The sequence below is a fragment of the Eucyclogobius newberryi genome, unplaced genomic scaffold, assembly GCF_026437365.1.
Source record: "Eucyclogobius newberryi isolate DKJ021-1_F unplaced genomic scaffold, fEucNew1.0.hap1 SCAF_19, whole genome shotgun sequence".
Lineage (NCBI taxonomy): Eukaryota > Metazoa > Chordata > Actinopteri > Gobiiformes > Gobiidae > Eucyclogobius > Eucyclogobius newberryi.
The window spans coordinates 14317301-14343024 of NW_027315823.1; the positions used below are offsets into that span (position 1 = coordinate 14317301).

A 25724-nucleotide genomic window follows, 5' to 3' on the forward strand; every position below is an offset into this window, starting at 1 on the left:
CAGGGATTAAACATCTGATTGATTTTAACGTTCTGATTCTTGCCCCTTCTTTCATAAATGAGCACGCCGACACTGGTAAAAATGGTATTCCATCTTGCTTACGTGTGACTTCTGCAGACAGAATATACACTGTACACACATGTTGTACAAATAAATTGAACTAGATCAGAAAATAAATGGTGTTAATTTCAAGATGGGACGGTCTAAAATCTTTATTACGCTACTTATCAAAACAGCCCCTTTAACGGCACCATAACTCAATAGGTCAAGGGTTTGATTCCCTCTCCCACCAGAGCATACCCTCGTGTCCTCTAGGCAATACACTTCACATACCACGCCCCAAAGAATTTAGGCCTAAATTCTTTTAGTGACAATGACTCTTGGATGAGAGTCGAAACGTCTATTTTTTCTAAACTGAGTCCAGACGACTACAACTGAAGCTTTTTCTACAATCCAAATGTCTTGTTTTTATCCATTTTTAAAAAGCAAAAGTTTCCGCTCCCACGTTGTACTCCCAAAACTCTGCACAAACTCCATGCCGCAATGCTTTTCTAAATACTGTTTTGCAGTTTCAGCCACATCTCCTCGAATTCCCAAATTCTTAAAATGGTCAAAAGCCGAGCGGCCCAGTTTTCTTAGTCTTCTTGCTGCTGATCGATAACACTTCCAGGGCTGGGCTTCAAGTAAAAGGTGTTGAGAGTAGAAAGACAGGTCAGAAAGCAGTTGAAGCAAAGCTGAATCTCCATGATTTAGGTGAACCCACATGGTCACGGCCAAACACAGACAGAGGTGGAAGCGAGAGCAGCCGTGCCGTTTGAGGTAGTCCTGCAGGGCTTCAGTGTCCGACGTTATGTCCAAGTGAATGAAGGAGATGTTTTCGGGAAAAGGGTTGGTCTGGTTGGCGCGGTGGATTAAATTTTCATCCAGATCAAAACCCAGAATGTGGACAGGTCTTTGAGCTGGATCCTCTTCAGTCATGGATTTATGGAGGTGTTCGTAAAAAGCCACTGTCAGCTCCTGAAATGTACGTTAAGAAAAAATAAATAAGACATGAACAAACTGACTGTGTATATTTTCCTATAAATTTTGAAACCATTGCACCCAGCCATTCGTTTCCTAGAGACAAAATCAACTGTTTTCTTTATATCTTCAATATGCGTCAGAAAAGAGCAACAATACTTACTTGGATTGTGTTATTTTTAAACCTTGTACTCTATTTGAGCTTTCTTACATATATAGTCTATAATATAGTCTCTCTCTCTCTCTCTCTCTCTCTCTCTCTCGCTCTCGCTCTCTGGTATAACTTGTTGAAATCGGTTACTAATACTTTTGAAAATACTATACGTCTGCGTGACGTCATCATGCAGACACTCAATTACATTGTTAACTGTCTTCAATCTTTAAATATTTTATTAATTCACAAACTTTGAAAATATATCAATTCAAAACTTCATATTTGACTAAACAATGTGATCAAAGGAAATGTGTCCTCTGCATTTGACCCATCCTTCAATTCCAGCACTGCAACCCGTCAAAGAAAAATCTGGATTTGTATGTTTTACTGGACAAACACTTACAGAAACAATCGTTTTTCATTTTATAAACATATTTTATATAATAGTAATATATATAGAGAAACGAAGTAAGTGAAATTTATACCCTGGAAATTCTAACTGATTGGTTGTTAAAACCATAAACTTTTCTTTTTTTCAATCTGAGTGCGGTATGATCTACCTGACTTTTGCCTCTAGTCGCCTCCATTCTAGAATTTTGAACACTCCTATGACAGGATTTTTAAGGGTCTTTTACAAAAGTGCATACATGATCTGTTGTGTCCAGATTACGTTTGAGATGGGAACCGTTCTAATATATATAATCTCTATCTATAAATGCACCGCACGTAAATATATACACGTAATAATACCACGTTTTTCTCTGTTTTCAGACTGCACTTATAATGCAGATACTAGTCTTCTTACCCCAGAGTTGCATCCCACGTCCAGAATGAGTGTCTTATCCTCGCTGTGAACCAAATCTTTTAACAGTGAAGCTGGGATTAGACTCAGACGGTTTTCCGGAGGATTAAACGTGTAATAGTTTATAAAGTTACCAAAGGGAGCGGCCCCTGGATCATCTATTTCAGATTCAACTTCACTGCTTTTGGAACACGCTGCCATTGTTGTGTGCTACTTTAAAATGCTTCCGTGTGGAAAAATAAAACAAGCTGTGGTCCGTCCACTTACTTAATTTACAAGTTATCATATACCAATAACCACTTGCTAGCTTTTTAATAATGTATAGTTTATCTTAGGAAATAATGCCATTAATTATGTATTCATATTGTATAACCATGAACAGTATTTTAATTAATTATATTTTCAATTTCGCGTATGTCCCTTCTGAGACGCCATACTTTACGAAAGATAGCGTTAGCCACGAATTAGCGGCTAACTTCATGCTCAGGTGATGACATTGGGCTGAAATAGTCTCAGATTTTCTCCTGGATTGTTTAAAAGGTAAAATAACTCCTGACTTTTATCTACTCTTCATGTTGGTTATATAATTCTTAGGGGGGTGAGAAAAAAGAGGCCAAGTTTGGAGCTAACGCGGAAATGTCTTTGACCCCAAGTAGCATGATGATGTGTAGCTAATGATGAGTTTGTTCATTACTTTCGTTGTATATACTCGTATTGGAAACACAAATATAATCAAACACTTTATAACCTACATTGCGTTGGGTTTAAGGGGCATTTTTTCACAAGGTATTGTCATTGTGTAAGCAATGTGCATGTTAATTGATGTGATGCATTACTGTTCGTAATTGTTATCTGAACTATACACACTCTAAAACACATATGAAAAGACATGTCAATAACAAAGACCATGCATTTAATGTACAAACTACATAATTGACCAGTTGACTAGTAATAAAAATAAAAATAATCGTTAGTTGCAGCCCTACTTGGAATTTTGCAGTGTGGCATTAAACCTACCTATCTTGTATTATTCAACTACAGAAAAACCTGCATTCTTACTGTAAGTGGACTTGTCTCCCCACAGATCTGACCTGGTGGTCACCTGCTTGTCTCCATGGAGATAGAAAAGTTCAATGACACACTGTGGAACATTCCAGACATGGAGACGAGCAGGCGAAGGACACTCTAATAGAAAAGTTGCACAGTACAACTTATTGTAAGAACTTTAAGTTGTCACACAGTGTCATTCATACAGTGCACTAGGGTGTGCTTGAATATCGTTTGTGATGCTGCATTTGGTAATATCCACTATATGGATATATTGCAATTCATATTTATTTGGTGTATTTTAAATCAATATTTTTGTTTCTTGCAATACATGCGATACATTGACAAAGGAATACAGTTCAAATGTCGTTTTTTCTTTTTTTTTACTGCATCATAAAATTGTGATATAATGGTACCATGTATTGTATAAAATTACAAGGGACCCTTTGATTACCAACCTTACAGAGCATATACACTAAATTAATACTTATTATACGTTTACAAAATTGTGTGTTATAGAGCCATTTACGCTGAGATTATTTATCCTTTTATTTAAATTAATCTCCAATGAGTTCTTCCTTCTAAACTCAGTTCTGTTGTCTTTGCAGAGAATCCACAATGGTGACCGGAAAGCGCTTCGCAGACATGGGTTACAGAGCCTTCTCCGCCTCCATGATGCTGTTGACAGTCTATGGAGGCTACCTGTGTGTGATGAGGGGCTATCGCTACGCAAAGAGGCAGGAGCAGCTCAAGCTAGCAGCTGAGAACCAGGACCCGGAAGTTATAAAAGACTGACATAATGGACTGGAGTGTTTTAAATAACGTTGTGGATATTTGTTGCTTCTTTTCCATTTGGCTTCATCGGAAAGAGAGATGGGTGAAATTAGAGACGTTTTGTTTATCAAGCAAATGAATCAAGATTATATTTGCATTTGTCCCTTGTGATCACTGATGTCATGGCAACCATTTCTAATATATTAAATGCCATGAATGTATACATTTGTCTTTTTTTTTAAATATCCATCTTTTTAAGCCGTATCCTCTAATCTTTTGCAACTCGTCCCCATTCATTAGTAGATTAATATAATTTAATACATGTTTTGGGGTGCAATGGACAGCATAAAATAAGTGTTTTGTTCTGCATATTTGTTATACTCAGTGAAACAAAATAGTAGGTATAAATTAAGAACACAGCCAGCTTTTCAAAAGGCATATATTCTGAAATAGATTTACAAGGCACTCAATTGTGAACATACAATTTAGCACAGTCTCAACAGGCAGTGACAAGGTAAAATGTCAATATTTTTGGTTTCAGAAGTAGAAAAAAAAAGTAAAACAAACATGAACACAAAGTTGCCAAGTTAAATCCACAATAAATATCAAAGGGCCAAACTTGCTGCTATGAACAAAAACATTTAAAACATTGCTCTTTGGACCAACACGCCAGGTTTCCCATTTTATTTATTAGAACATATGTACATCTTTCTCACTGACGTTATGTAGTCTGAAGTGCACCTCTGTAGCAGCACTGCCTAATTGTGCTCTGGTGTGGATACTTTCATATTATTATATTTAGGGGTGTCCAAACTTTTATCACCAGGGGCCACATTTTGAAACTTATACGGAGCAGAGGGCCACAAACAACCTGATAATGACGAATTAAGTGAATCATTCAAAATATTGTATTTTATATTGTTTCAATGCCTCCGCACCTTTAATATGACTTGGAACATTAATATTAGGTTGGTAAAACATCAAAATGCTTGAATTTGTCCAATTTTACAGTAAAAATACTTCTTTTTATACTTTTTGTTGTTTGGACAAACTTAGCAGGAAGCCGGAGGGCCAACAAAAATTGGTCTGAGTAGTTTGGACATGCCTGGTTTAATAGATACAGTAAAGCAAGTTTGTAGTTCACACCAAATCATTGTAGTTTTTGGAGAAGCAGACCGGAGCAATCAGGCTTTCTAAAACCTTTTCAGAACCTAGAAATCATTTGGTTACAACAATTAGTTTTTTACTTAACTAATAAAGTGGTTAGTTTATTTGTATGTACATATTGGTATTCATAAAACAAAAAAAGTTTTCCATTTAAATAAAGTCTAAAACATACTTAAAAACTAGAGTGATTGATTTGAGCATTAACTTCTTTCTCTCCAAGTGCCTATGACAGGTTGAAATCAAATGTAGTTAAGGTAAAAACATTTTATCCCAGAATAGAATAGTCCCTGGTGTGATGTCACTTCCTGTCATTGTCTACATATTTCTCAACTTTTCTCCACAAAAACCTACTTGATTGGTGCAAAACTATAACTGATATTTACAACGGGTGAAGTCAAAATGAGAAAATCATTTAAATATTTGGTATGGTACATTTTGAAGTTGTTGAACGCTGAAAAAGGCCACTAAGGCTGAAGCCCAAACTGTTATTGGTCGTTACGATTGCTCTTGTTTGCTAATCCAAAAGAATCACAGACCCATGCTGGAAAACAAACACAAGAATCTTATGGACCATTCCATACAAAAATCTGGACTATCCCTTGAATGTAATAATATAGTTAAGTTCATCTGACCAATAAAACTGGGAGATAACTTTTAAAACGTTAACAAGTGGAGCCAAACGCAACACAAAATCAATCCCAAATTTCAAACACTCTCCAGCCACAAAGTTGTTTTTTGTTTTTGTTTCTTTTACCACACGTCACGGCTCCAGCTCCAACGTCTGTGCTTTGATTCGCCGACAGCACAATGTCGAGTGTGTGGGCGACGCCTGGTGATCAGAACGATGCTTTCGGACGCACGAGTGACATCGCGTCGCCGCCAGCTGTGATGGTCCAGCCCGTGGCGCCCGCACAGTGGCCGTTTGTGCCGTTTGTGCCCTTTGTGCTGTTTGTGCCCGTTGTGCTGCTTGTGCTGCTTGTGCCGTTTGTGCCGCTTGTGCCGTTTGTGCCGCTTGTGCCGTTTGGGCCGCTTGTGCCGTTGGAGTCCGGCTCGTCCTCTGAGCTGCTCTCGATGTCGCTCCGCACGTCGTTGCCAACCTACAAAACGGCCAATAAAGAGTTAGTTTTTGCACTCAATCTGACTAAAATGTAAATTGTGAGTCAAAGTATTTAGTATAAGTTTATTTTTATCTTATTTAGTTAACCCAATTTTTTATCCATGCCGTATTCTTTACTTTTATGCTATTATATTTGTCGTTTCCAAAAGTTCCTAGTTTGGGAATCTCGTTTTTATTCGCAGACAATGGCAATAAACCCTTTTTCCAATTTCTGATAACTGAGGCTCGGGTGCTCAGAAAATTCTTGTTTTCACCCACCCCCTATCCCCGCCACAACACTGTACTTTGCTGCAATTGTTTGAAAAAGTCAAAGTCTAAAACGTAGAACTATAGTGGGTGGCGGTAATGTAACACTTGGATACCAACCGCCATAAAACACCAAAGAAGAAGAAAAGAGTAGAATCCAAGTGACACATGTTGGATTCTAAAAAGTCACATAACAACTTCTGCTGCTTGTTACAGTAAAATGTCACTATGACTTATCAGTTCTGCAGTTTTGAACAGGAACCCAATGAACCATTCTGTCATTCTAGATCAATATTGCAGTTTACAATGAACAAAATGTAAAATGATCTACTTGTGTTATAATTCAGTACTAAGTACCTGAAAAACAACCTGATATGTCTCCTTTAAGACCAAACCAAGGCCAATGAAAGGCTGTATTTTCTCCAGGACATTGGGCTTTGTGCCTGTGTAATTGATACTTTTCTGTTTTATGGCACATTTTCAACCAGCCCTGCCTCAAATGCAAATGTGTCATGTCCACACTAACCACCGGAGGGAGTCCTCAGACAGTTTTACCACCTTGTCTCCCTAATGCAAAACAGTGGGACATTCAGCACCCTGTTAAAGCATTACTCATCATCAGAAGCCACTCGTTTGTGACCTGACACTAAACAAAACCATTAAATAAACTGACGACAGTGTGTTTGCTTAAGCAGACGTGGGTAGGTTTGTCAAGTAAGAGTATTCATCCTCGTGTAATCATTTTTTAAAATATAACTGAAAAGGTGCATTTACCACCACCTACTGTAGTTGTACGTATGCAAAGTATGTTTTATACGCTATACTGTAAAAAAGGAGCGAGAGAAAGAAAGAGAGAGAAAGAGAACGATCCAGAGAAACGATCAGACAAAAGTGCCTGAATTCCACAATTTCAATTCAGTAACTATAATTTTTTAGATTATTTTTATTAGTGTATTATTATAATTATATAGAGCAAAACATTTTAGAGATGAAAACACCTGTATTTGAATAGGTTTGATAATAAATGTTAAAAAAAGTTAAAACAGTATGTAACTTTCTGGAGGTGGCACATCAAATACAGAGTTAAAACCACACTTTGTAACATTTTTCATGGAGTTTTATGCCATACTAAGGAATATTGGAAACCATGGAAACAAGCAGGAGGCTCCTCCAGGCCAAGTACGAGTTAGGTTTGTGGAGATGTAAAATATGCTTTTATTTTATTCTGTATTTTGGCTAAGTTACATACTGGGCTTTATAATAAATATTTAATGTATATACACACTATCATATTTTTGGTATACATTGTCTAGCCCTAAATTCCAGTGAATTTACCATGACAACATGAATAATTTAACTCCTTACTACCTGCGTCTCTAGCCAATTGTCTCTAAACAATTGAAAGGAAATTGAAGCTTGAAAAGAACTTACAAGCAATAAGGGATAGTGCAGGTAAAGATGCCAAGAGTTTATAGAAAAGCAGAGGACAAGGAGATTCACTGGGCAAAGACTGAGAAAGACACAGGGATGCCCTCCCACAGTCCAGAGGGTGAAGAGACCTGCATCTGCTGACAACCACACGGAACACACGGAACACACGGAACACACGGAACACACGGAACACGCGGAACACGCAGAACACGCGGAACACACGGAACACACGGAACACACAGAACACACAAGAGAATTATTAGAAAGATTAAGAAAGACATTTCTAATCTGAAATGTGTGTATCAAGTTCTCAGTTCAATTCATTTAAAACTTTCCAACTAAATGAATACTGGGCTTTCCTGTTACATTTAACATTTTACTGCTGCATAAGGATGGGGCAAGATAAAAGGACAAGAATGCCACAGATATGAAAAAAAAAAAAAAAAATTCCATGTGGCGAGGAACATCACTTCGAACGCCAAGTTTAATAATAATAATAATAATAATAATAATAATAATAATAATAATAAATATAGCCGCAAGCGGCAATGATCGGCCCTCGCCACGCCGCCGCCACACCGCAAGAGGAGGGGGCGCTAACGCGCCCCAATTGTCCTTTTATTACGCCTACTGCCGCACATTTTAATGTTCCATTTTCCTACTACTAATTAGTATGCACGGGGCGTGCGTGAGTGAAGGAGTGCGTTAGTGAGTGTTTGGAAGTGGGCGAGCGCTTCGCGCTCGATTTCGTTCACTTTCGCAGCCGTGCAAAGGCTTGCACGGCCTTACGAAACTTATAGGCCTCTCGCCAGCTTGTGGCGCTCGGGCCTAATAATAATAATAATTATTATTATTATTAAAACCGCACGCGGCGATAAAGGCCATCGCCCCCTTGTGACCGCGGGGTGGGTGGGGTCATAATATAATGTTTTACTTGTCCTGATATGAGGTCAAGTCTAATGCATTTTGAAATTGTAGGTGGCACTAGTGATTCATTTTACTTCATAACATTTTTTAGAAACAAAAAAAACAATTTTGGGTAGAAACAAATTTAGTTTTCGTTAACGTTAACGTTTAGTGGGTCAAAAATTTTGGTTGTTGGTGGGAGGAAAAAAATAAAAATAAAGAACAATGGTAGCGGAAACTCTTTCGGGCATTTTTTTCTGTTATAAAAACGGAAAAAAGTCACGTGATTTTGTCACATTGTGCCCATCACAAATTAATAAGTTTTACATTTTTTCAGTTGTCTACAACAAATAGATTGTATTTATGAATATAATTTATTAAATATTAAGTTTGGAGAGGGCAGTAGAAACGCTCCATTAAAGGTGGTATGGACGAGCAAATTTTTTTTTATCATATTTCCTCGTGGCGTGGATAAATCATTTGTCCTGCCACGTATCACTCATACAACGCACCTACCGCTCACCTGCAGCCGCGTCAGGCTCGTCCCCACATTTCCGCGTGCCTAAGCGCATGGATCTATCATAATATAGTTCCCTCAGTGTACGGGGCAAAATGAAGACGGAGAAAGACAGTTCGAGCTGACTCAGAAGTGGACAGAAATCTACGGGAGACGAGAGATGTGATGCGATCCGTTGCGCTAAAAAACAAACGCACGTGTGTGTTGTATCAGTCCGCACGGGGGAGTGCGCATGCGCACTTCCGCCTGCGTTCTCAAATCGACGAAAAATCATCCATACCGCCTTTAACATAAAAAATAAAAAAATAAAAAAACGTAGATTCTTATTAAAAATTCACAATGACCATACCCGAAAGAGTATCAGCTTCAAATTCTTGTGGCCATAATAACAACTTCAAATATTATTTGAAGTGTTTTCAATGAAAACTGTAGGAGGAGATGCCAAAAGTAAATATCAATTTTTACATTTCCTCATATTAACTATTTTTGGAGTGAGCGTCATATTTTTACTGCGACTTTTTTGGCGTCGGGCTCCCATTGGCCCCATGTTAATCCATTTTCGAGGAGGCGCTACTGAGCAGTCTTTCAATATTTTTTCACGAAACCTTCCCTCAAAATTAGAACTCAGAGTTCATCCGAAAATGTCAAACTAAATAACATCACTCCGTCATAGGGCTGCAGTCGACTAAAGAAATTCTTGGTCTCCTTAAAAAACATGCCCTGCCGATGGATTAAACGACTAAAAAGGCAAAAAGCTCCCAAACCTATGAACTATCACGATGTATCTGACCCAAACTGCACTCGCTATTTAAACAGAAAGATTAAACTCACCATACTGTTTTTCATATCGATCTATATAATGACAGTCGAAAATTTTGGAAGACTAAAACGCCATCAGCCGAATAATCGACCGAACAACTACAACCCTACTTTATCATTCAGTGTGTATAAATAAAATTAAATGAGCGTTATACATGGATTTTAGCACTTAATGTTATTTTAAATAAATCATTAATAATGTCTACTACGCCGCACTAAAGCGTAACATCCGGTGTAGGTGGGGGGACCGACCTTGCCGCGTGCCATGGCCGTGACAGCGATGCGTGCTATGAGGTAGGACCAGATGATGTGCAGCACCTGTAGGACCAGCAGTAACGAGTTGAAGACCCACCACGAGGGGAACGGCCCCACGATGTCCCAGCTCTCAAACATGGTGGAGTTCAACACCCTGGACACAAAGAGAAAGGCACGTTTAGAACAGAAGAAAGAGCTCTGTTTTGGTCGACTGACAGGTGGACGTGGCACGGCAAAATGTCTGGAAAATTATTAAGCGTCTCCATTTATCTGACGTACACTGCACTCGCAACACTACACCACTAGGGGTTCATGCAAAAACAACCATATACCATATTTTCCGGACTATAAGTTGCACCTTTTTTCATAGTTTTGGCTGGGGTGCGACTTATACTTATAATTATACTTGTATACTTATACTTATTTGTGATATTATTTGTTATTTTCACACTGGCAACCACATTTCATACTCCAGTGCAACTTATGTTTTTTTCTTCTCTATTATGCATTTTTTGGCTGGTGCGACTTATAGTCTGGAAAATACGGTATACCGAACAGTACAAGGGAACAGTATATTTAGAAAAAAAGCAGATTCAGTGTCTTCTCTTTTTTGCTGTTGTTCCATATAAATCCTTATAATCCAAATTAAATAGCGTTGAATTTTGTCTACTATGACACCATTGACCGATTAATCGACCAATGACTAAAAGCCCTAGTATTATGCAGCATTTTTAAAGGAGAGATATTGTGCTTTTTTGTTTTTCTTTTTTAAATACTTAGTTACAACATACAGTGCAGACCAAAGTGTGGACACACACCGCAGAGTGAAGGCAAAAGGGCCAACAAGTGCAAAGCATCTCTGGGAACTCCTTCAAGACTGATGAAGACCATTTCAGGTGACGACTTCTTGAAGCTCATCAAGAGAAGGCCAAGAGTGTGTGAAGCAGTAATCAAAGCACAAGATATGATAAGATTGTCCCACAATGGGGAAATTACAGTGTTGTAACACAAAGTAGGTACAGAAGTAAACAACAAAGACAGATAACTTATAGAAAACTTAAAAAAAAAAAAAAAAAAAAAATAGAAAAGCTCTTATAAAAAACCTCTTATATTCTTAATAAAAAGTTTAAAAAAAAATAGTAACAGTAGTAAAACTCTTATTTACAGCAGTTATATGGATGGAGAATATTGCACCGATATGATTGACATTATGTCAGAGTATTGCACATGCGTGTTCAGGGTTAACAGTGTTTGTTGTAAAAGCAGCAGAAGGAAAGATCTGCGAAACCTTTCCTTCACACATCGAGGGTGGATCAGTCTCTCACTGAAGCTGCTCTCCAGAGCGGACAGAGTGTCCTGCAGGGGGCGACACTCATGGTCCAGCATAGATGTGAATCTAGCCAGGACCCTTCTGTCCCCCACCTCCTGCACCAAGTCCAGAGCGCAGCCCAGGACGGAGCTGGACTTCTTGATGACTTTGTCCAGCTTCTTCCTCTCCCTCTCTGTGATGCTGCTGCTCCTGCAGGCCACACCGTACAGGAGCTGATGCACCACAGAGTCATAGAAGGTCTTCAGGAGTGGCCCTGTCACTCCAAAAGACCTGAGTCTCCTCTGGCTCTTCCTGTACAGTGCGTCTGTGTTCCGAGTTCAGTCCAGTTTGTGGTTCAGATGAACACCCAGGTACTTGTATGACCAAACAGGAGGTCTTCCAGACCTGTGGTACCACCCTCAGCTTCAGGCTCATGTTGAAGACATGCTCCATAACTCCACAAAGTTAATCTGCGAAGGATTTAAGGAGCCTGGGGCTGATGCCGTCAGGTCCTGCTGCCTTCCTTACTTTAATCCACTTTAGTAATCCACTTAATCTGAATCTACAATTTTCATAGTCATGAAAATAAAGAAACTTTTGGTCTGTACTGTACGTGGATTACTAGTTTACATTTTGCTGATTGTAAACCATCAAATTGATCTAATCAAATCTGATCTCAATTATACAAACAGGACCATTGACTTCCTGTTTCAAATGCAGGATTGATAAGCCCCGCCTCTTAATAGTTTCATTTCACCGTAACAAGCAGTAGGTTTTTATTTGCACGACTCGGTGTTGAAAAAAGGCGACAACAGTCCTGAACCCTGCGTGTCAGTGTAGGAAGTGGGCGGGGATAGGGGGAAGGGGAACAGTACCGTATGTCCCCTTTAAACTATTTTGAACACCTTAGTCTTAAATTTCTTCTAACTTAAAAAAAAAAAAAAGTCACAAAATACACCAACAGGAGCTGCACTTCATGTATATGTTTTTAAAGGTACACTATGCAACTTTTCTACAGAATGTTTCACAGTATGGCATTAAACGTACCCATCTTGCATTTTATACAGTTACAGGTGTTTACTGCTAAAACAAAAACCTTGACAAACCTCCATTCTTACTACAACTGGGCTCAACTTGGCCCGGTCGAGTCACTTTCTCGTTTCCATGGCGATAGATGGGTTCAATGCCAAGTAATGGCAAATCTTCCCTTATAAAAGTTATAAACACGGCGCACCTTAGCAGAGGCAGTTTGAGCGCCGCCGTGCTCAGAACAGGGCTGGTGAAGGTGTGTGGACTTAAGAAACACAGAGGAGCGTCGTGGATTAAAACGGGGAGTACAGTTTTCAGAATTGCTGAAAAGTATCACAAATTTTAGAGAAGGATTATAAATTGCACCTTTTTTTTTTATAGTTTTTGCCGGAGTGCGACTTATACTTATATCTATACTAATACTCTCTATTATTTGTTATTTTCACACTTGCAACCGCATTTCATACTCCAGTTACATATGTTTTTTTCTTCTCTATTATGCATTTTTTGGCTGGTGCGACTTATACTCCGGAAAATACGGTACACCAAAATGTATCGAAATCGAGACAACTGTATTCTGATATCTTCTCTTCCCTTTTTAAGAGGATCCAATCACAGATGTTAAACTGGTGCGAAACATCTCCCAGTGCAGTTGAAGTCATGAAGAGATTTGGATAATGAGGCCTCCTGGAGCTGCCGTGACGTTCTCCTAATGGTTCTCCACAGGGAAAACAGTGAGGCGACAAACACAAGCTGTAAACACGGTAAGAACTAAACCAGGTCCCAGGACGCTCTCAGGCCAGAACTAGTGTCAAACCAGGTTATGAGATCATGAGTTGTGAGATTCAGAGCTGACTAACCCTATTTATCTATTTATTCTTTTTTGTATATATGATGGCTTTTACTCTGTATTTTATCCGCTGTATTCTGACATTATTAACTGTTTGTATACTTTTTATCCATGCCTTTATGTCTGGAGCACTAGTCGTCTCTTTTGTGTCACTGCCCGTTTTCTGTCAATGTCATTAATGTTGTCTATGTGTGTGTGAGCAGCCCACTCTTTTTACCTGCAACCAAATCTACCCTCGGGTACAAATAAAGTTACCTTACCTTACCTTAACCCACATCTGAACTATTGTACAGACCCAGGGCTTAAACCGGGTTAACTAGCCATGAATAAAACTAGAGCTTGAAAAAAAATAACAAATACTTAGCAATTGTGATCTTGAAGTTGAATCCATTTTTTTTCCCCCCCTTCTCTCTTGTCCTCTCTTGTCCTCTCTTGTCCTCTCTTGTCCTCTCTTGTCCTCTCTCGTCCTCTCTCGTCCTCTCTCGTCCTCTCTCGTCCTCTCTCGTCCTCTCTCGTCCTCTCTCGTCCTCTCGTCCTCTCTCGTCCGCTCTCGTCCTCTCTCGTCCGCTCTCGTCCGCTCTCGTCCGCTCTCGTCCGCTCTCGTCCGCTCTCGTCCGCTCTCGTCCGCTCTCGTCCTCTCTCGTCCTCTCTCGTCCTCTCTCGTCCTCTCTCGTCCTCTCTCGTCCTCTCTCGTCCTCTCTCGTCCGCTCTCGTCCGCTCTCGTCCGCTCTCGTCCGCTCTCGTCCGCTCTCGTCCTCTCTCGTCCTCTCTCGTCCTCTCTCGTCCTCTCTCGTCCTCTCTCGTCCTCTCCTCCTTTCCTCCTCTCCCTCCTCTCCATTCCCTCCTCTCCCCCTTCCTCTCCCTCCTCTCCTCTCCTGTATTACACGTTGAGGCGTGTTGAGGTCATGTGCGTGCATGACACTGGTGATGGACAGGTGTACGTCTGCTGCCCCCCCGCGCCCCCCACAGCGGTGTTCCTTTCAAACTGAAAGCACCTTCAATGGCAACACTAGCTCTTATCACTCATCCGCACCAAGACACTGAATACAGGAGCTCCGGTTACATGACCAGCCACTCACTGCTTCACCATTGTGTCGCTTCTCCACGCTGGGACATCCTGTTTCTTGGTCGGCGGTTTAGGATTGTGATCACACAAGTGTACGAAGAGCCATCAGAGGAGTAGCCAAACATTTAAACACGAGTATTTCCAAATAGCATTACTCAAGAACAAAGTCGGGCTCCTAGAAATAGCAGCGAGGGGAAAAAAACTGATACATAATTTTAAGTGAATGGAATTGGGATGACGAAAACACTGCATAACGCACACAATCTGGTATTCTAAAGGATGGGCCACAAAAACTAAATCTTATCTGAAGGTTCTGTGCAAGAAACAAACGCTAAATCATTTATATTGTCAACGCAACGCTTTTGTCACTTGTTAAGACTTCCTCACAGCGGGAAAAGTAACCAGACGTTTTACTGCAGTACTGTTGTTATAATGACTCAAACAGAAGAACAAGTTTGATGTCTGAATACTGCTTGGAGAATGTAATAGGATGTATTAACAAGGAGCTAAATTTCTATCTTTATTTTGATACTACGCAATAAGTTTATACTCGATTTAGATACCACAACGATGGTAAAAGACAATAGGCCCTTTTCACGATAGTGCTGGGGAAAAGTGTGGATCTTCACTTCTTATTCCGTTCATTCTCTGTGGGAATTAGCAGAGTCTTGCACAAATAAATTGAAATGAAAAAGATCCGACTGTAGAGAGCGAGTTACAGATGGATAATAAATGGCAGCACGTTAAGACTTTCACCTACGATATGTCACTGGAGGAAATCTACGCGTTTAGAAAAGTCAATATTTCTAAATGTTCTTGTCAAATAGCGAAAGGCTAACATACATGAACTGAAATCTAAAGCAGACAAACTTGTTGAGTGTTTTTGTGATCCGGTGATTTCAGTTTCTGGTGTCGTTTTAACATGATTGATTACATTTATTGTATTTATTGTATTGCATTAGCTTAGAGACAAAAACATTTACTTTTATAAACACAGATGTCCCAAATATTTACATGGCACGTAAAGGTCTCAATCTTGCTGCCTGTAATTATCCACCTGTAACTTGCTCTCCGCTTTGTGTTAATTAATTATTGATTATTTTAGCAAGACTCGGCTGATTCCTCATAAGGAATGAATGGAACAGGAATTGGAGCACAAAATGTTAAAAAACTTAAAAATAATAAAATAAAGAATAAAAAAACAGGACTAGAGAGACATAAATTGGGTAAAAATGGAAAGAAGAATTTAGGAAAGTAAGGCATCCAAAGAAAAAGAAAGTTAAGCCACAGTTAAATCCAAAGTAAAAGTTCCATTTACGGTAGTTGAGTTTCTGTCAAATTTGTCCATTTCCAAATTGTACATATGTGATTTTTGTTTCTGTCGGTCCAGTTCTTGTAGTTTGTGCCATCCAATTTTATGGCTTTTTTCTCAGAAGTAAGTTCCAAAAGTATTCATTTATGTTGCCCATGACAGGAGTTTTGAGGCCCAAATACAATAAGTTCTGAGTGGATGACAAAGATGCCTTGCAGAATGTAATATTGCACACAAAATAGTAATTTCCTTATGTTTCTTACAATAGTTCTGATACAGCTCAAGATCTTTCTAAAACAGTTCTAAAACTGAGCATGTATTGATATGAAAAATACATATAACAATCATTTGAGCATGTATTTTTCATATCAATACGCGCTCAAATGAGTTTCAATTAGGGATGTCACAGTATCACATTTTAGAGTTACGATTATTGTGAGAAAAAACATTATGATTTAACGATTGGTCAGGAGTATTGAGACGGTGACCGAACCACAGTGAACTCTTTCATTTCAGTTCATTGTTGTGGTCTGACATGTTACTGTCCCTCAAGTTTGTGACAGACGTTACAAAATTGTCCTTTCTGACAGACAAAATAAAGTTAAATAGGACAAAATTAGCCAGAGAAAAAAGTTAATTACATGCAAGTCTATTTTTTGGACGATAGATTGGACAAAAAATACCCTATTTTCTAGATTATAGGTCGCAAAATTTTTTCATAGTTTTGGCCGGGGTACAACTTATATTTATACTTATATACTTATACTCCGGAGCGACTTATATGTGATATTATTTGTTATTTTCACACTTGCAACCGCATGTTTTTTTCTCTATTATGCATTTTTTGCGACTTATAGTCCGGAAAATACTTAATTTTGCTTCTAAAATTGTCACGATTATTATTTTTGGGTTCTTATGATTATATTGAGACCTGAATAATCACGATTATCGATTAACCTCATAATCTTGACACCCCTAGTTTCAATACTAGTTTTAGTAACGATTAGTATCCGATTTCTGATGAACCCACTTCTGCAAACTATGCAAACTCAACATAAGAGCAGGGCAAAGTAATATCATTCTCATTTGAATAAAAACGAATGTCTCTGGGTTATACAGTCCACAAAACTAGCAGGACGTTTCATTGACTAAAACTAAAATAAAGGTTGTGACTAAAAAGACTATGACCACGAGTAAATAACTATAGTTTGTGACAATACAGTAACGGTGGCAGGAACGAAGAGTCATGCAAATTAGTTGGAGGGCACGTTGGAAATTGCCACATGTGTTTTACCAAGTTTCATCATAGCAACATGGAGGACACACATTGCGAGAGAGTGAGAGCAAGTAAAACCAGCTTTGGGGAGGAACCAGCAATCGAAAGTGTACAGCAGGAAATAACATGTTAACCTCCGGCTAGTTCTTATCAACACCATGTATATTTTCACTCCAACTTTTACTGTTTGTTATGATCTTACATTGCCTTTATATTCTGCTTAAAATAGACATCAGCAGATTCACCAATTTCCTATTTTGCAGAACTAAAGACAAAGAGTAATGCAAACACGCCTTCTTTGTAGAGGAAATAATGGGATTCTTTTTCTAGACCATGCAACCAATACATTTAGAGGGATGATATTATTATTATATATCTACCCAAATGTACCTTTTAAATATTTAAAAGGTACATTTTTTAATTTTTAATGTTTAAACTGAGAATGGAAACTTTTTTTTTCACGGTTTAAACTGTCTGAGTTGGAAATTAACTCTTTTTTTTTAATTCAAAATCAGAAAACATTAATCAGAAAATTATATATATCTTTTAATGTTTTTATTTTTATATTTTGTCTTTTTGTCTATTTTTCATTTATGTTGTTATTGTTATTGTTTGTTTATCTCACAAAAAAGCAAAAATATCAATAAAAAATAATAAAATAAAAAATATCAGACAACACAAATTGTCTTCCAAAGATAATTCAATTCACGTCTCAACAAATACAATAAAAAACACAAACTATATGACAAAAAACACAACTACAGCTTGTTTTGTGCACTCACCATAAGGGATAAATGATTAGCCTGGTGACAAAGAACACAAGACTGAACATAATGAAGAGAGAGTCGGTCACTCTCTGGTACTTGGCGTAGTTGGCCATTTTGGCAGCCTGAGGGAAAAACAAACAATACGTTATGTGAATGTGAAGTCTAACTATTTGTGTGGTTTACATCAGTGCCGCCGCTCCCATTATGCACATAACACGCAGTGCAGGGGGAATCATGTGCTCCAAGGGGCACCACCAGACTGAACATGAAGCCAAGAACTCCATATTACCATTTGGGGGGAAGTGAATAGTTATTGGATTGCAAGATTATCCATGGCTGATCCAGATGTTGTTTCAGGATCGAAGGACTAAATTGTAACCTAATATACCTTTTGAATTGTTCATTGAATGCTGATAATCCGTACTTTGCGATTAATGGCATGATTTATCTGGGTTCAATCCTGCTTTGGACCTGGTTCAGTTCTGATTTATGTCCCACTGTCGACTAAGAATTGTATCTGTTCATGAAATAAAAGTCAAGCTAAACTGCTGTGATCTGAGAGCAGGTTTTATTTTATTATTTTTTTACACGACAAAAAATATGCTTTTTTATTTCTTTGTAATGACTACAATTTTAAAGAATATCCAAATTTTGATTTGTCCAAATGATCAAATTTTAAATGCTTGTTTTTTTCCAAACAATAAATATCCTTTCTCTTTATTGAAAACAAAAACTGCTACCAAATATTTTTATTTTGAAATTTGATTCTTATATTAGTTTTGCAGTTCATATTTCAGTCACATGCTAATGCTCTTGGTAGATATTGTATAAAAAACTCAAACAAAATTAGATTTTTAGATTAATTTCCCCCCAAAATTCCACAGCCCCATCTAAATCTATATAGAGTTTTTTTTGTTTCATACTCCTGTCAAAACGGGTCATATTTTTTCATCTTAACTAGCAGTGCAGCTCTCGAATGCTGTAGTAAATCTTTTAAGTGAACTGAAGCTCAGAGGAAGCGCCGAGGCTCGCGCGCTCACTAACGATGGCCTCAAAAGAAAAGAAAAAAGAAGAGGTTTTTCTCTGACCTCCAGCAGGAAGTCGGAGGCGTCGTGCACAAACATGACCAGGCTGCCCACTCGCACCATGTTGTTGGCATAAGAGAAGCTGATCAGGCCCACTGTCGCCAGGTGGTGAATGAACATGACCAGGAAGTCCTACGGGAAGACAAAGCAGGACCACATTAAACATGAAATAATGTATTTTTTTTTTTTTAAATCAAGTCTGCATTGTTTTGGGTTCAACATAGAATGGAAAACACGCACAAATAGTTCGGAAAAGTTAAAAAATACTTGCCGAATGTAAGGAAATTAACATTTATAGTCATTTCTTACTTATTTGAACATGTTTTGTTGGTGGTGTCTGACTCAACTATAGACGTTAACAGAGAAAACATGACAAAAATGGGTGCCGATGTGGGTGAAAGATGAACAGTGTGGTCAGACATACGGCTGAAGGTGAAACATGTGCAGCTGACAGGTGCGACGGGCGCGCGAAGCAACACAGACGTCAACAAGCTGCTCCAGATGATCAGAAATTACCACTATGGTTGTACACTTGTGTAGTAGTAGTAGTAGTACTAGTACTAGTACTAGTACTAGTACTAGTAGTAGTAGTAGTAGTAGTAGTAGTAGTAGTAGTAGTATTTAAAATGACTTAATTAAAGAAACAATGGAGATTTTTTCCTGCCTCTTTACAGTAAAAAAAAAAAAAAACATGGATTGTTGGAGAAATGGAGAATAAAGAGTTCTCAAACATGCACGAATCACTCTAAATACAACTTTGAATGTTAAAATTGTCAACTCATTTACACAAAGTTAAAAGCTCTTAAAAGTCGTTTTTACATAATATGTCTCATTTTATATCTGTTACTCAAAATTATCAAGATAAAGATTATGTCGAGACTCAACTTGAAAATGGAAACATTAATTTTGACCAACATTGGACTAAATGGAACTTTTATTTTGAAATTCCGAAGCCTCAACATTCTTTTCTTTGGATTCCGCCCCTCCTTATTCTTTCTTTATATATATATATATATATATATATATATATATATATATATATATATATATATATATATATATATATATATATATATATATATATATATATATATATATATATATATATATATATATATATATATATATGTGGGCGGACACCACTTTGGACTGTTTACTATTTATTTTCCGATTCAAAGTACACGACAAGTAGCAGTAAATCTTGGCAGGGGAAACAACTGCTACCTTGAGATGCGCCACAAAAACATGACTTTATTTAACTTTTCTTTCACCAGGAAGTCCCTGGAGATAAATCTCTTGGGCAGACGCAAAACAATAACAGTAAAACAGGATCATTCAGAAATCCAGATGCAAAAGGAAAGCGAGTTGTCGGTTTGTCCCACTGTGAGGAATTTGTGTAATTCTAATAGAGTTAGACCCGGCTCCTAATCACATGACAACCACACACACAAGGCCTCCACAGAGCAGCACAAGACTAAAAACACCACATACGGTCACAAATCGGGCAATGCATTAAGTATTCCCACTCAATTATCACCTAAAATGTTGTATGAGGCATTATTACTCGCCCCAGAAGTTGGCTTTGGCTTCTACCCACAAATGCAAAATAGTGGGATTATATTTGAAACAATTCCTTTTTCAAATCAGACGCACATTTTACTTCAACCATTTCAAGTTATCCAAGTTTAGGGCTGATACAAAGAGCATGAGCCTGCACCTGACTTCATTTATTAATTTATTTTGAGGTTTTCTGGCACAAAAGGCTTAGTTTTTTTTAGACAAGATGGCTAATGGGAACAGAGAGTGCAAACCTCCTAAACCACTAAACCACCGGTGAGCACTGACTTATTTCTTTCAGTTCAGGAAATAGCCATTTACTCCACAAACAGTATATAGTATATATAGAAAAATATGCTATACCTGCTAGTGTGTTCGCAGAGCAGTTGGTACACAAAGCAATTCAAAGTGCTTCACACAACAGGAAACGATGCATTCAAATCGCACACAAAAAGCAGCTATTTGAGAAGGAAAATGTACATTATGCGCATTAGCATTCAAAGGCTTTTTGTTCGATGATCGGGACAAGGAAGTAACTGCCAGGAACAGACCTTTTTCTTTTTTTATCCAATGAGAGATGTTGGACATACTTTGACGTCAAACTGAGAGTGAGCGTGGCTAACAGCTTATTCTGAAACATTGTTCAAAATCATGTACTAAAACGCAACATACCACGTTTTTGGGGACATTATTGCCTTAAAATATTGCACCTCGAGTAGCTTTTCCTTGTTTTGTAATTGATTGAAACATAAACTGAACGTAACGTAAACAGGAAAGAGTTTAAATATGTTGATTTAACTTAATAATAGCTCATTTAAACCAACAATTATGTACAATATATGGCTCATTATGTTTCTTTTTTTCATATCTTGCAGTTACTGAGAAAACCTGCACAACGAGATTCCTTTAATATCCTCCATACTTGGAAACTCCAACCATAACTCACGTCAGGGCAAGTAAGTGATGTTTGAAGTAATCACTGTCAAACGTGTTAAACTTTCTCTGTCCAAACAATGAGCCGCCATAAACGGACGATGACAAGCTGCTTGTTAAAGAGGCACTAACCATAATATTTAACAGTTAACAAATACTTTTCTATTATATATAACATATTTCTGTTTCATTTATGAGCAATAGACTGGAAACATACACTTTGTCATGTCATATTTGTATGCGTACATGTAGAGTAGCACTAAAGACTTTGGTTTGACAAAAATAATACTATATTACACATTAGGTGCTTTGAATCAGTGTTATTGAAGAGTATACATGACTGATCTCATTTGCTATGCTCTTGATGGACCTGTCCTTTATGGCTGTTCATTATGAAACACCCTGATGATTCTTTCTAAAAACTGTTTCATATTGACAAGGGGGTTTTAGCTAAATAAAGTCTTAATTACGTACATTAAAATTGCAACACAAACAGATAAGAACATAAATAATCATTATAAAATTGACTTGGAGTGATAAGAGTGCGGATACAATATGCAATATGTCATATGAACAGCGAAACAGAGCAGTTTGGAGTAAAGGCCAGACTTCCTGTACGCCATGGCATCTGGTATTGTGGCTTTGTGATCAATTCAACTGCTGTTTAACAACAAACGTTTCAAGCTACTGTTTTTCCTTCACCGCATTCACAACGCTCTGAAGCGCTGCGAACTGTCCCAGGTCTCCTGTTCACCTGCCCTGCTCCCTTCTGCACTTGCACACCTCGTACACTTTCAAAAAATGCAAACTTGGGTAAATTTTTTGTTGCCGTGTCGCCCACACCTATTTTCTACAGTGGTGAAAAACACTTCAACTCATCAACTTGTGGGCCGTTGTGGATCTGAGCACTTTACCAGGGATGTTTTCATATCATATTCAAACCAAAGACCTTAAGATCACCGGACGAGCATTCTACCAACTGAGCTACTGAGCTGTCCAAATGTCCTCCTCCCTCCTTTCGTATTCACTCTTATGTACTCTTCACTGTAGAAAGTGCACTACCCACCTCTGGGCACTATACAAGTTGCACAATGGTAGTAAATGTATAATTGTGCATAGAATCTTACCTTTCTTTTAATGTCGGTGAATTGTGAGAACATGAGTGACCAGTAGAACGCCAGCTGCATCACGTAGAGGCGAAACATCCCAGAACTCAGCGACTAAAACCACAACAGAGATTATTTCCATCATGAGTTATGTCAGTGGTGAGCAATAACAATGATCTTGGGGCTCACAGGTTTTTGTGGATAGGACTGTTAAGTAGGGCTGCACAGCTAATCGCAAACAAATCAGAATTGCAACTTTAATTGGTGCATTTCTCAAAACTAAAACAAACAACTAAACAAGATACAACATCCGGTTTGTCGTCAGCATTTCCTGCATTTATCCAACTTCTCTGATGCTCTACACTGCGTTTTAACGTCTCTCTCTATGTAAGGCATTGGGTTTGGATAATGTTAATACGAATAATAAGTCACATTTTTCACTGGAAATACAATGTTTTCGGTCTTGATGCGAGCGCTTGTCGTGTCCATAAACAGGAAGCAGATTGTCAGCTCAACAAATAAAGTTAACACTAGAAACACGGCGGTTTATCACAAGATCAAGTCAGAATTTGGAGAGAATTTTTTATTATTATGATATGTATATATATGTTTTTTGCGGTTTTGTTTTCACCAGAGTCTGCGTTCTCTCTTATCCAATCATTTCGCTCAAAAACGTGCCGGGAACCGAAAGTAAGCCTGACCTCTTTGGAAGCAAGAACTGCTCAGGGTGCGCTTTGGGTCACTAAAATAGACCAATGCAGTTCACGGAAGACAATAAGAGACCCTTTGACTGTACAAATCTGCTCCAAATTGAACCAGTGGAAACATGGCTAAAGAACATATTCCCACAATATAATACATAATCTTTCCCACAATTTCAGACAAAAACTGGTTGAACATGTGCCTTTTGATATTATATTGTGATGTCCTTTTTTACAGTACATAACAAGTACAAGTACATTCAATAATCATTCTTGCGTGACCCAGCCCGTGTACCCAGGCACTTGCCAAAATGACTGTCACGTGCATTTACTTTCCCATGCAGTGAACGTCTATAGGGACCCGTTTCTTCTAAAAATAGTTTATTGACAAGAATATCTGTTGAATTTTTAGCGTCTCTGTTTTTTTTCTTAAAGAAGCCACCAATAACATAAATAGTTTACATGTAGCGAGCCCCTTCAGTGACAGACAGCCAAGCAAACGAAGCTTTATCCAAACACTAAATTCCTCAACAGTAAAGACATGGAAACATAACACTGTCTATCCACTTATTTACTGGTTCGGCAACAGTTTGTTTCATCTAGGAATGTCACGATATCAAATTTTAGAGTCACCATTATTGTGAAAAAACAAAACGATTTAACAATTATTGAGACTGACCAAACAACAGTGAAATGTTTAATTTTCTGTCATTCCAGTGGTCTAACATGTTACTGTCCCTCAAGTTTGTGACCAGCTTTACAAAAAATATTTCTGAAAGACAAAATAAAGATAAATTTGACAAAAACAGCCAGATAAAATATAGTTCTTAACATTAGGGCCTATTTTTGGGCTGTATATTGAACAAAAACATCTTAATTTTGCTTTTAAAATGGTTGTGACATCCCTAGTTCTATCTTTAAATACTAAGCTTTGTTAAATAAATTGTAGTTTAATTCAAAGGGTTGTGGGGAGAATGAACTTACCTGATACGGGTAACCGTACCAGCAGTGCCTCGTGTCCCACATCCACGTGGACTAAAAGAATAAATCTTTTAGCATGATATATCTCAAGTACGGGTTACAGTCAAACAGTAGATTAACAAAGATTAACCATCTATGAATGCATGTTGGTGTGTATGTTCATCATCATTGTCATTCATTGAGGGATAATGCAAAGATATCTCTAATTTGAAGGAATTCGCAAATTTGCCAAAAAAACTAAATTAAAAAAATGATCAAGAAGAGCATAAAAAATCACCTCACCTGCCATAGAAACTGCAATCCATATATAAATATACCAAAATAAAATGTAAACCTCCACCTAGAAAACAAACAAGTAAATAAATGAATAAATAAATAAATAAAATAACCAACCACCAATAGTGTTAATCATACAGTGCATTAATAGAGACTGGAGTTTAGAAAAATCAAAATGAAAACACATTGTCAAAGTAAATATAAATATCTAGCATTGGTTTAAACTTGATCTGAGAATATCTATCTAGAGTAATTTGACTGGGATGGACTTAAAGGGGCAGTAACCGATTTTTTGATGAAACAAATGTGTCCCCAGTACAGATATGTTGTAACAGCAGCTCTTACGGTTCAAAATGATACCGCTGCGTGCTGTCTGTATCTAATTATAGAGCATTTTTTTCTCTGTGACGCTCTCTGCTAATGTTAGCTTTACCCCGATGATAAACATGGCTCTGGCCTCTAAAAGAGGTGAGAATCGCATATAATCTCCTCACGGTGAATAATTAAACTAAAAAATAATAAATACATAAAAAAAAGAAAATAATTAGGATGCTCAGATGGTAAGTGAACTGCTGTGGTTTCTCAGATTTTTAAAGATGGTATAAATCATGTACAGCATCGCTTTAATTGAAAACATAAGATAATTTAACTTGATTGAAGATTAAAATGAATCTTCTAATGGGGTGCAAGCAATTTTCACTTTTTTCATATTTTTCAGTGTAGTAAAGGAGCCACAGCTGTCCCTCAGGCTCCTGTGTACTTAGCCCTGTCATGGGTCGGGGGTCAGGGGTCAGACCTACATGCTCTCACAGAACTTTGTGTGCGTGCTGGGTTTGTCCTGGTTCCTGCGCTGTCTAAACCAGCGCTGCACTTTCCGCACGTCCCAGTCCAGCTGCTTCGACAGGCCATTGAGTCGCCGCATGTCGGGGTTCTGCAAAGACCGTGAAAGCAATCCTTATTACGTCATAATCAGTCATGGCATTTTAGTACAAAATGTAAAAAGTGAAATGAACTGAATTGCTTCGCGTGTGGTTTACAGTTCTAAATTGTTTGATGTTTTCCCCCTAAATGACTTGTTTTGGGGTGAATAAAGAAGCCAGTGCCTCCATCACAACACACATTTGTAACTTAGTAGAAGAAGAGTATTAATCCAGGCAAATAAAGTCAAAAGGAACGTCTCGGTGGCTGAATGGTGTGCACGCTAATATTAACAAGGCCCTG

At 38.0% G+C, this 25724-nt stretch overlaps 3 protein-coding genes across 5 annotated transcripts in view; 1 reads left to right on the forward strand and 2 right to left on the reverse strand.

Annotated features, from left to right (window-relative positions):
- Window positions 1-454: 454 nt before the first annotated feature.
- bcdin3d (BCDIN3 domain containing) lies at window positions 455-2207 on the reverse strand. The gene is made up of 2 exons (XM_072451806.1): window positions 1980-2207; window positions 455-1017 (listed from the first exon to the last, which is right to left on the reverse strand). The coding sequence occupies exons 1-2, from the start codon at window positions 2175-2177 to the stop codon at window positions 469-471; spliced, it is 747 nt and encodes a 248-aa protein (XP_072307907.1). The 5' UTR covers window positions 2178-2207; the 3' UTR covers window positions 455-468.
- A 1425-nt stretch (window positions 2208-3632) lies between these two features.
- On the forward strand, window positions 3633-4018 carry cox14 (cytochrome c oxidase assembly factor COX14). The gene has a single exon (XM_072451807.1). It carries the CDS (start codon window positions 3642-3644, stop codon window positions 3816-3818), a length of 177 nt encoding a protein of 58 aa, XP_072307908.1. The 5' UTR covers window positions 3633-3641; the 3' UTR covers window positions 3819-4018.
- A 204-nt stretch (window positions 4019-4222) lies between these two features.
- Window positions 4223-25724, reverse strand: part of cers5 (ceramide synthase 5) — a 37215-nt gene continuing 15713 nt past the window's right edge. The window contains exons 3-10 of one of the 3 annotated variants that reach the window (XM_072451803.1): window positions 25304-25434; window positions 24510-24567; window positions 24231-24281; window positions 22567-22659; window positions 18953-19081; window positions 17880-17986; window positions 10253-10409; window positions 4223-6061 (exon numbers count right to left, since the gene is read on the reverse strand). In XM_072451803.1, the coding sequence (XP_072307904.1) occupies window positions 5801-6061; window positions 10253-10409; window positions 17880-17986; window positions 18953-19081; window positions 22567-22659; window positions 24231-24281; window positions 24510-24567; window positions 25304-25434 (987 nt within the window). In that variant the 3' untranslated portion in view covers window positions 4223-5800. Of the gene's footprint in view, window positions 6062-7786; window positions 7896-10252; window positions 10410-17879; window positions 17987-18952; window positions 19082-22566; window positions 22660-24230; window positions 24282-24509; window positions 24568-25303; window positions 25435-25724 lie in introns of those variants that run through there. The other 2 variants (XM_072451805.1, XM_072451804.1) reach the window with 2 other exon arrangements.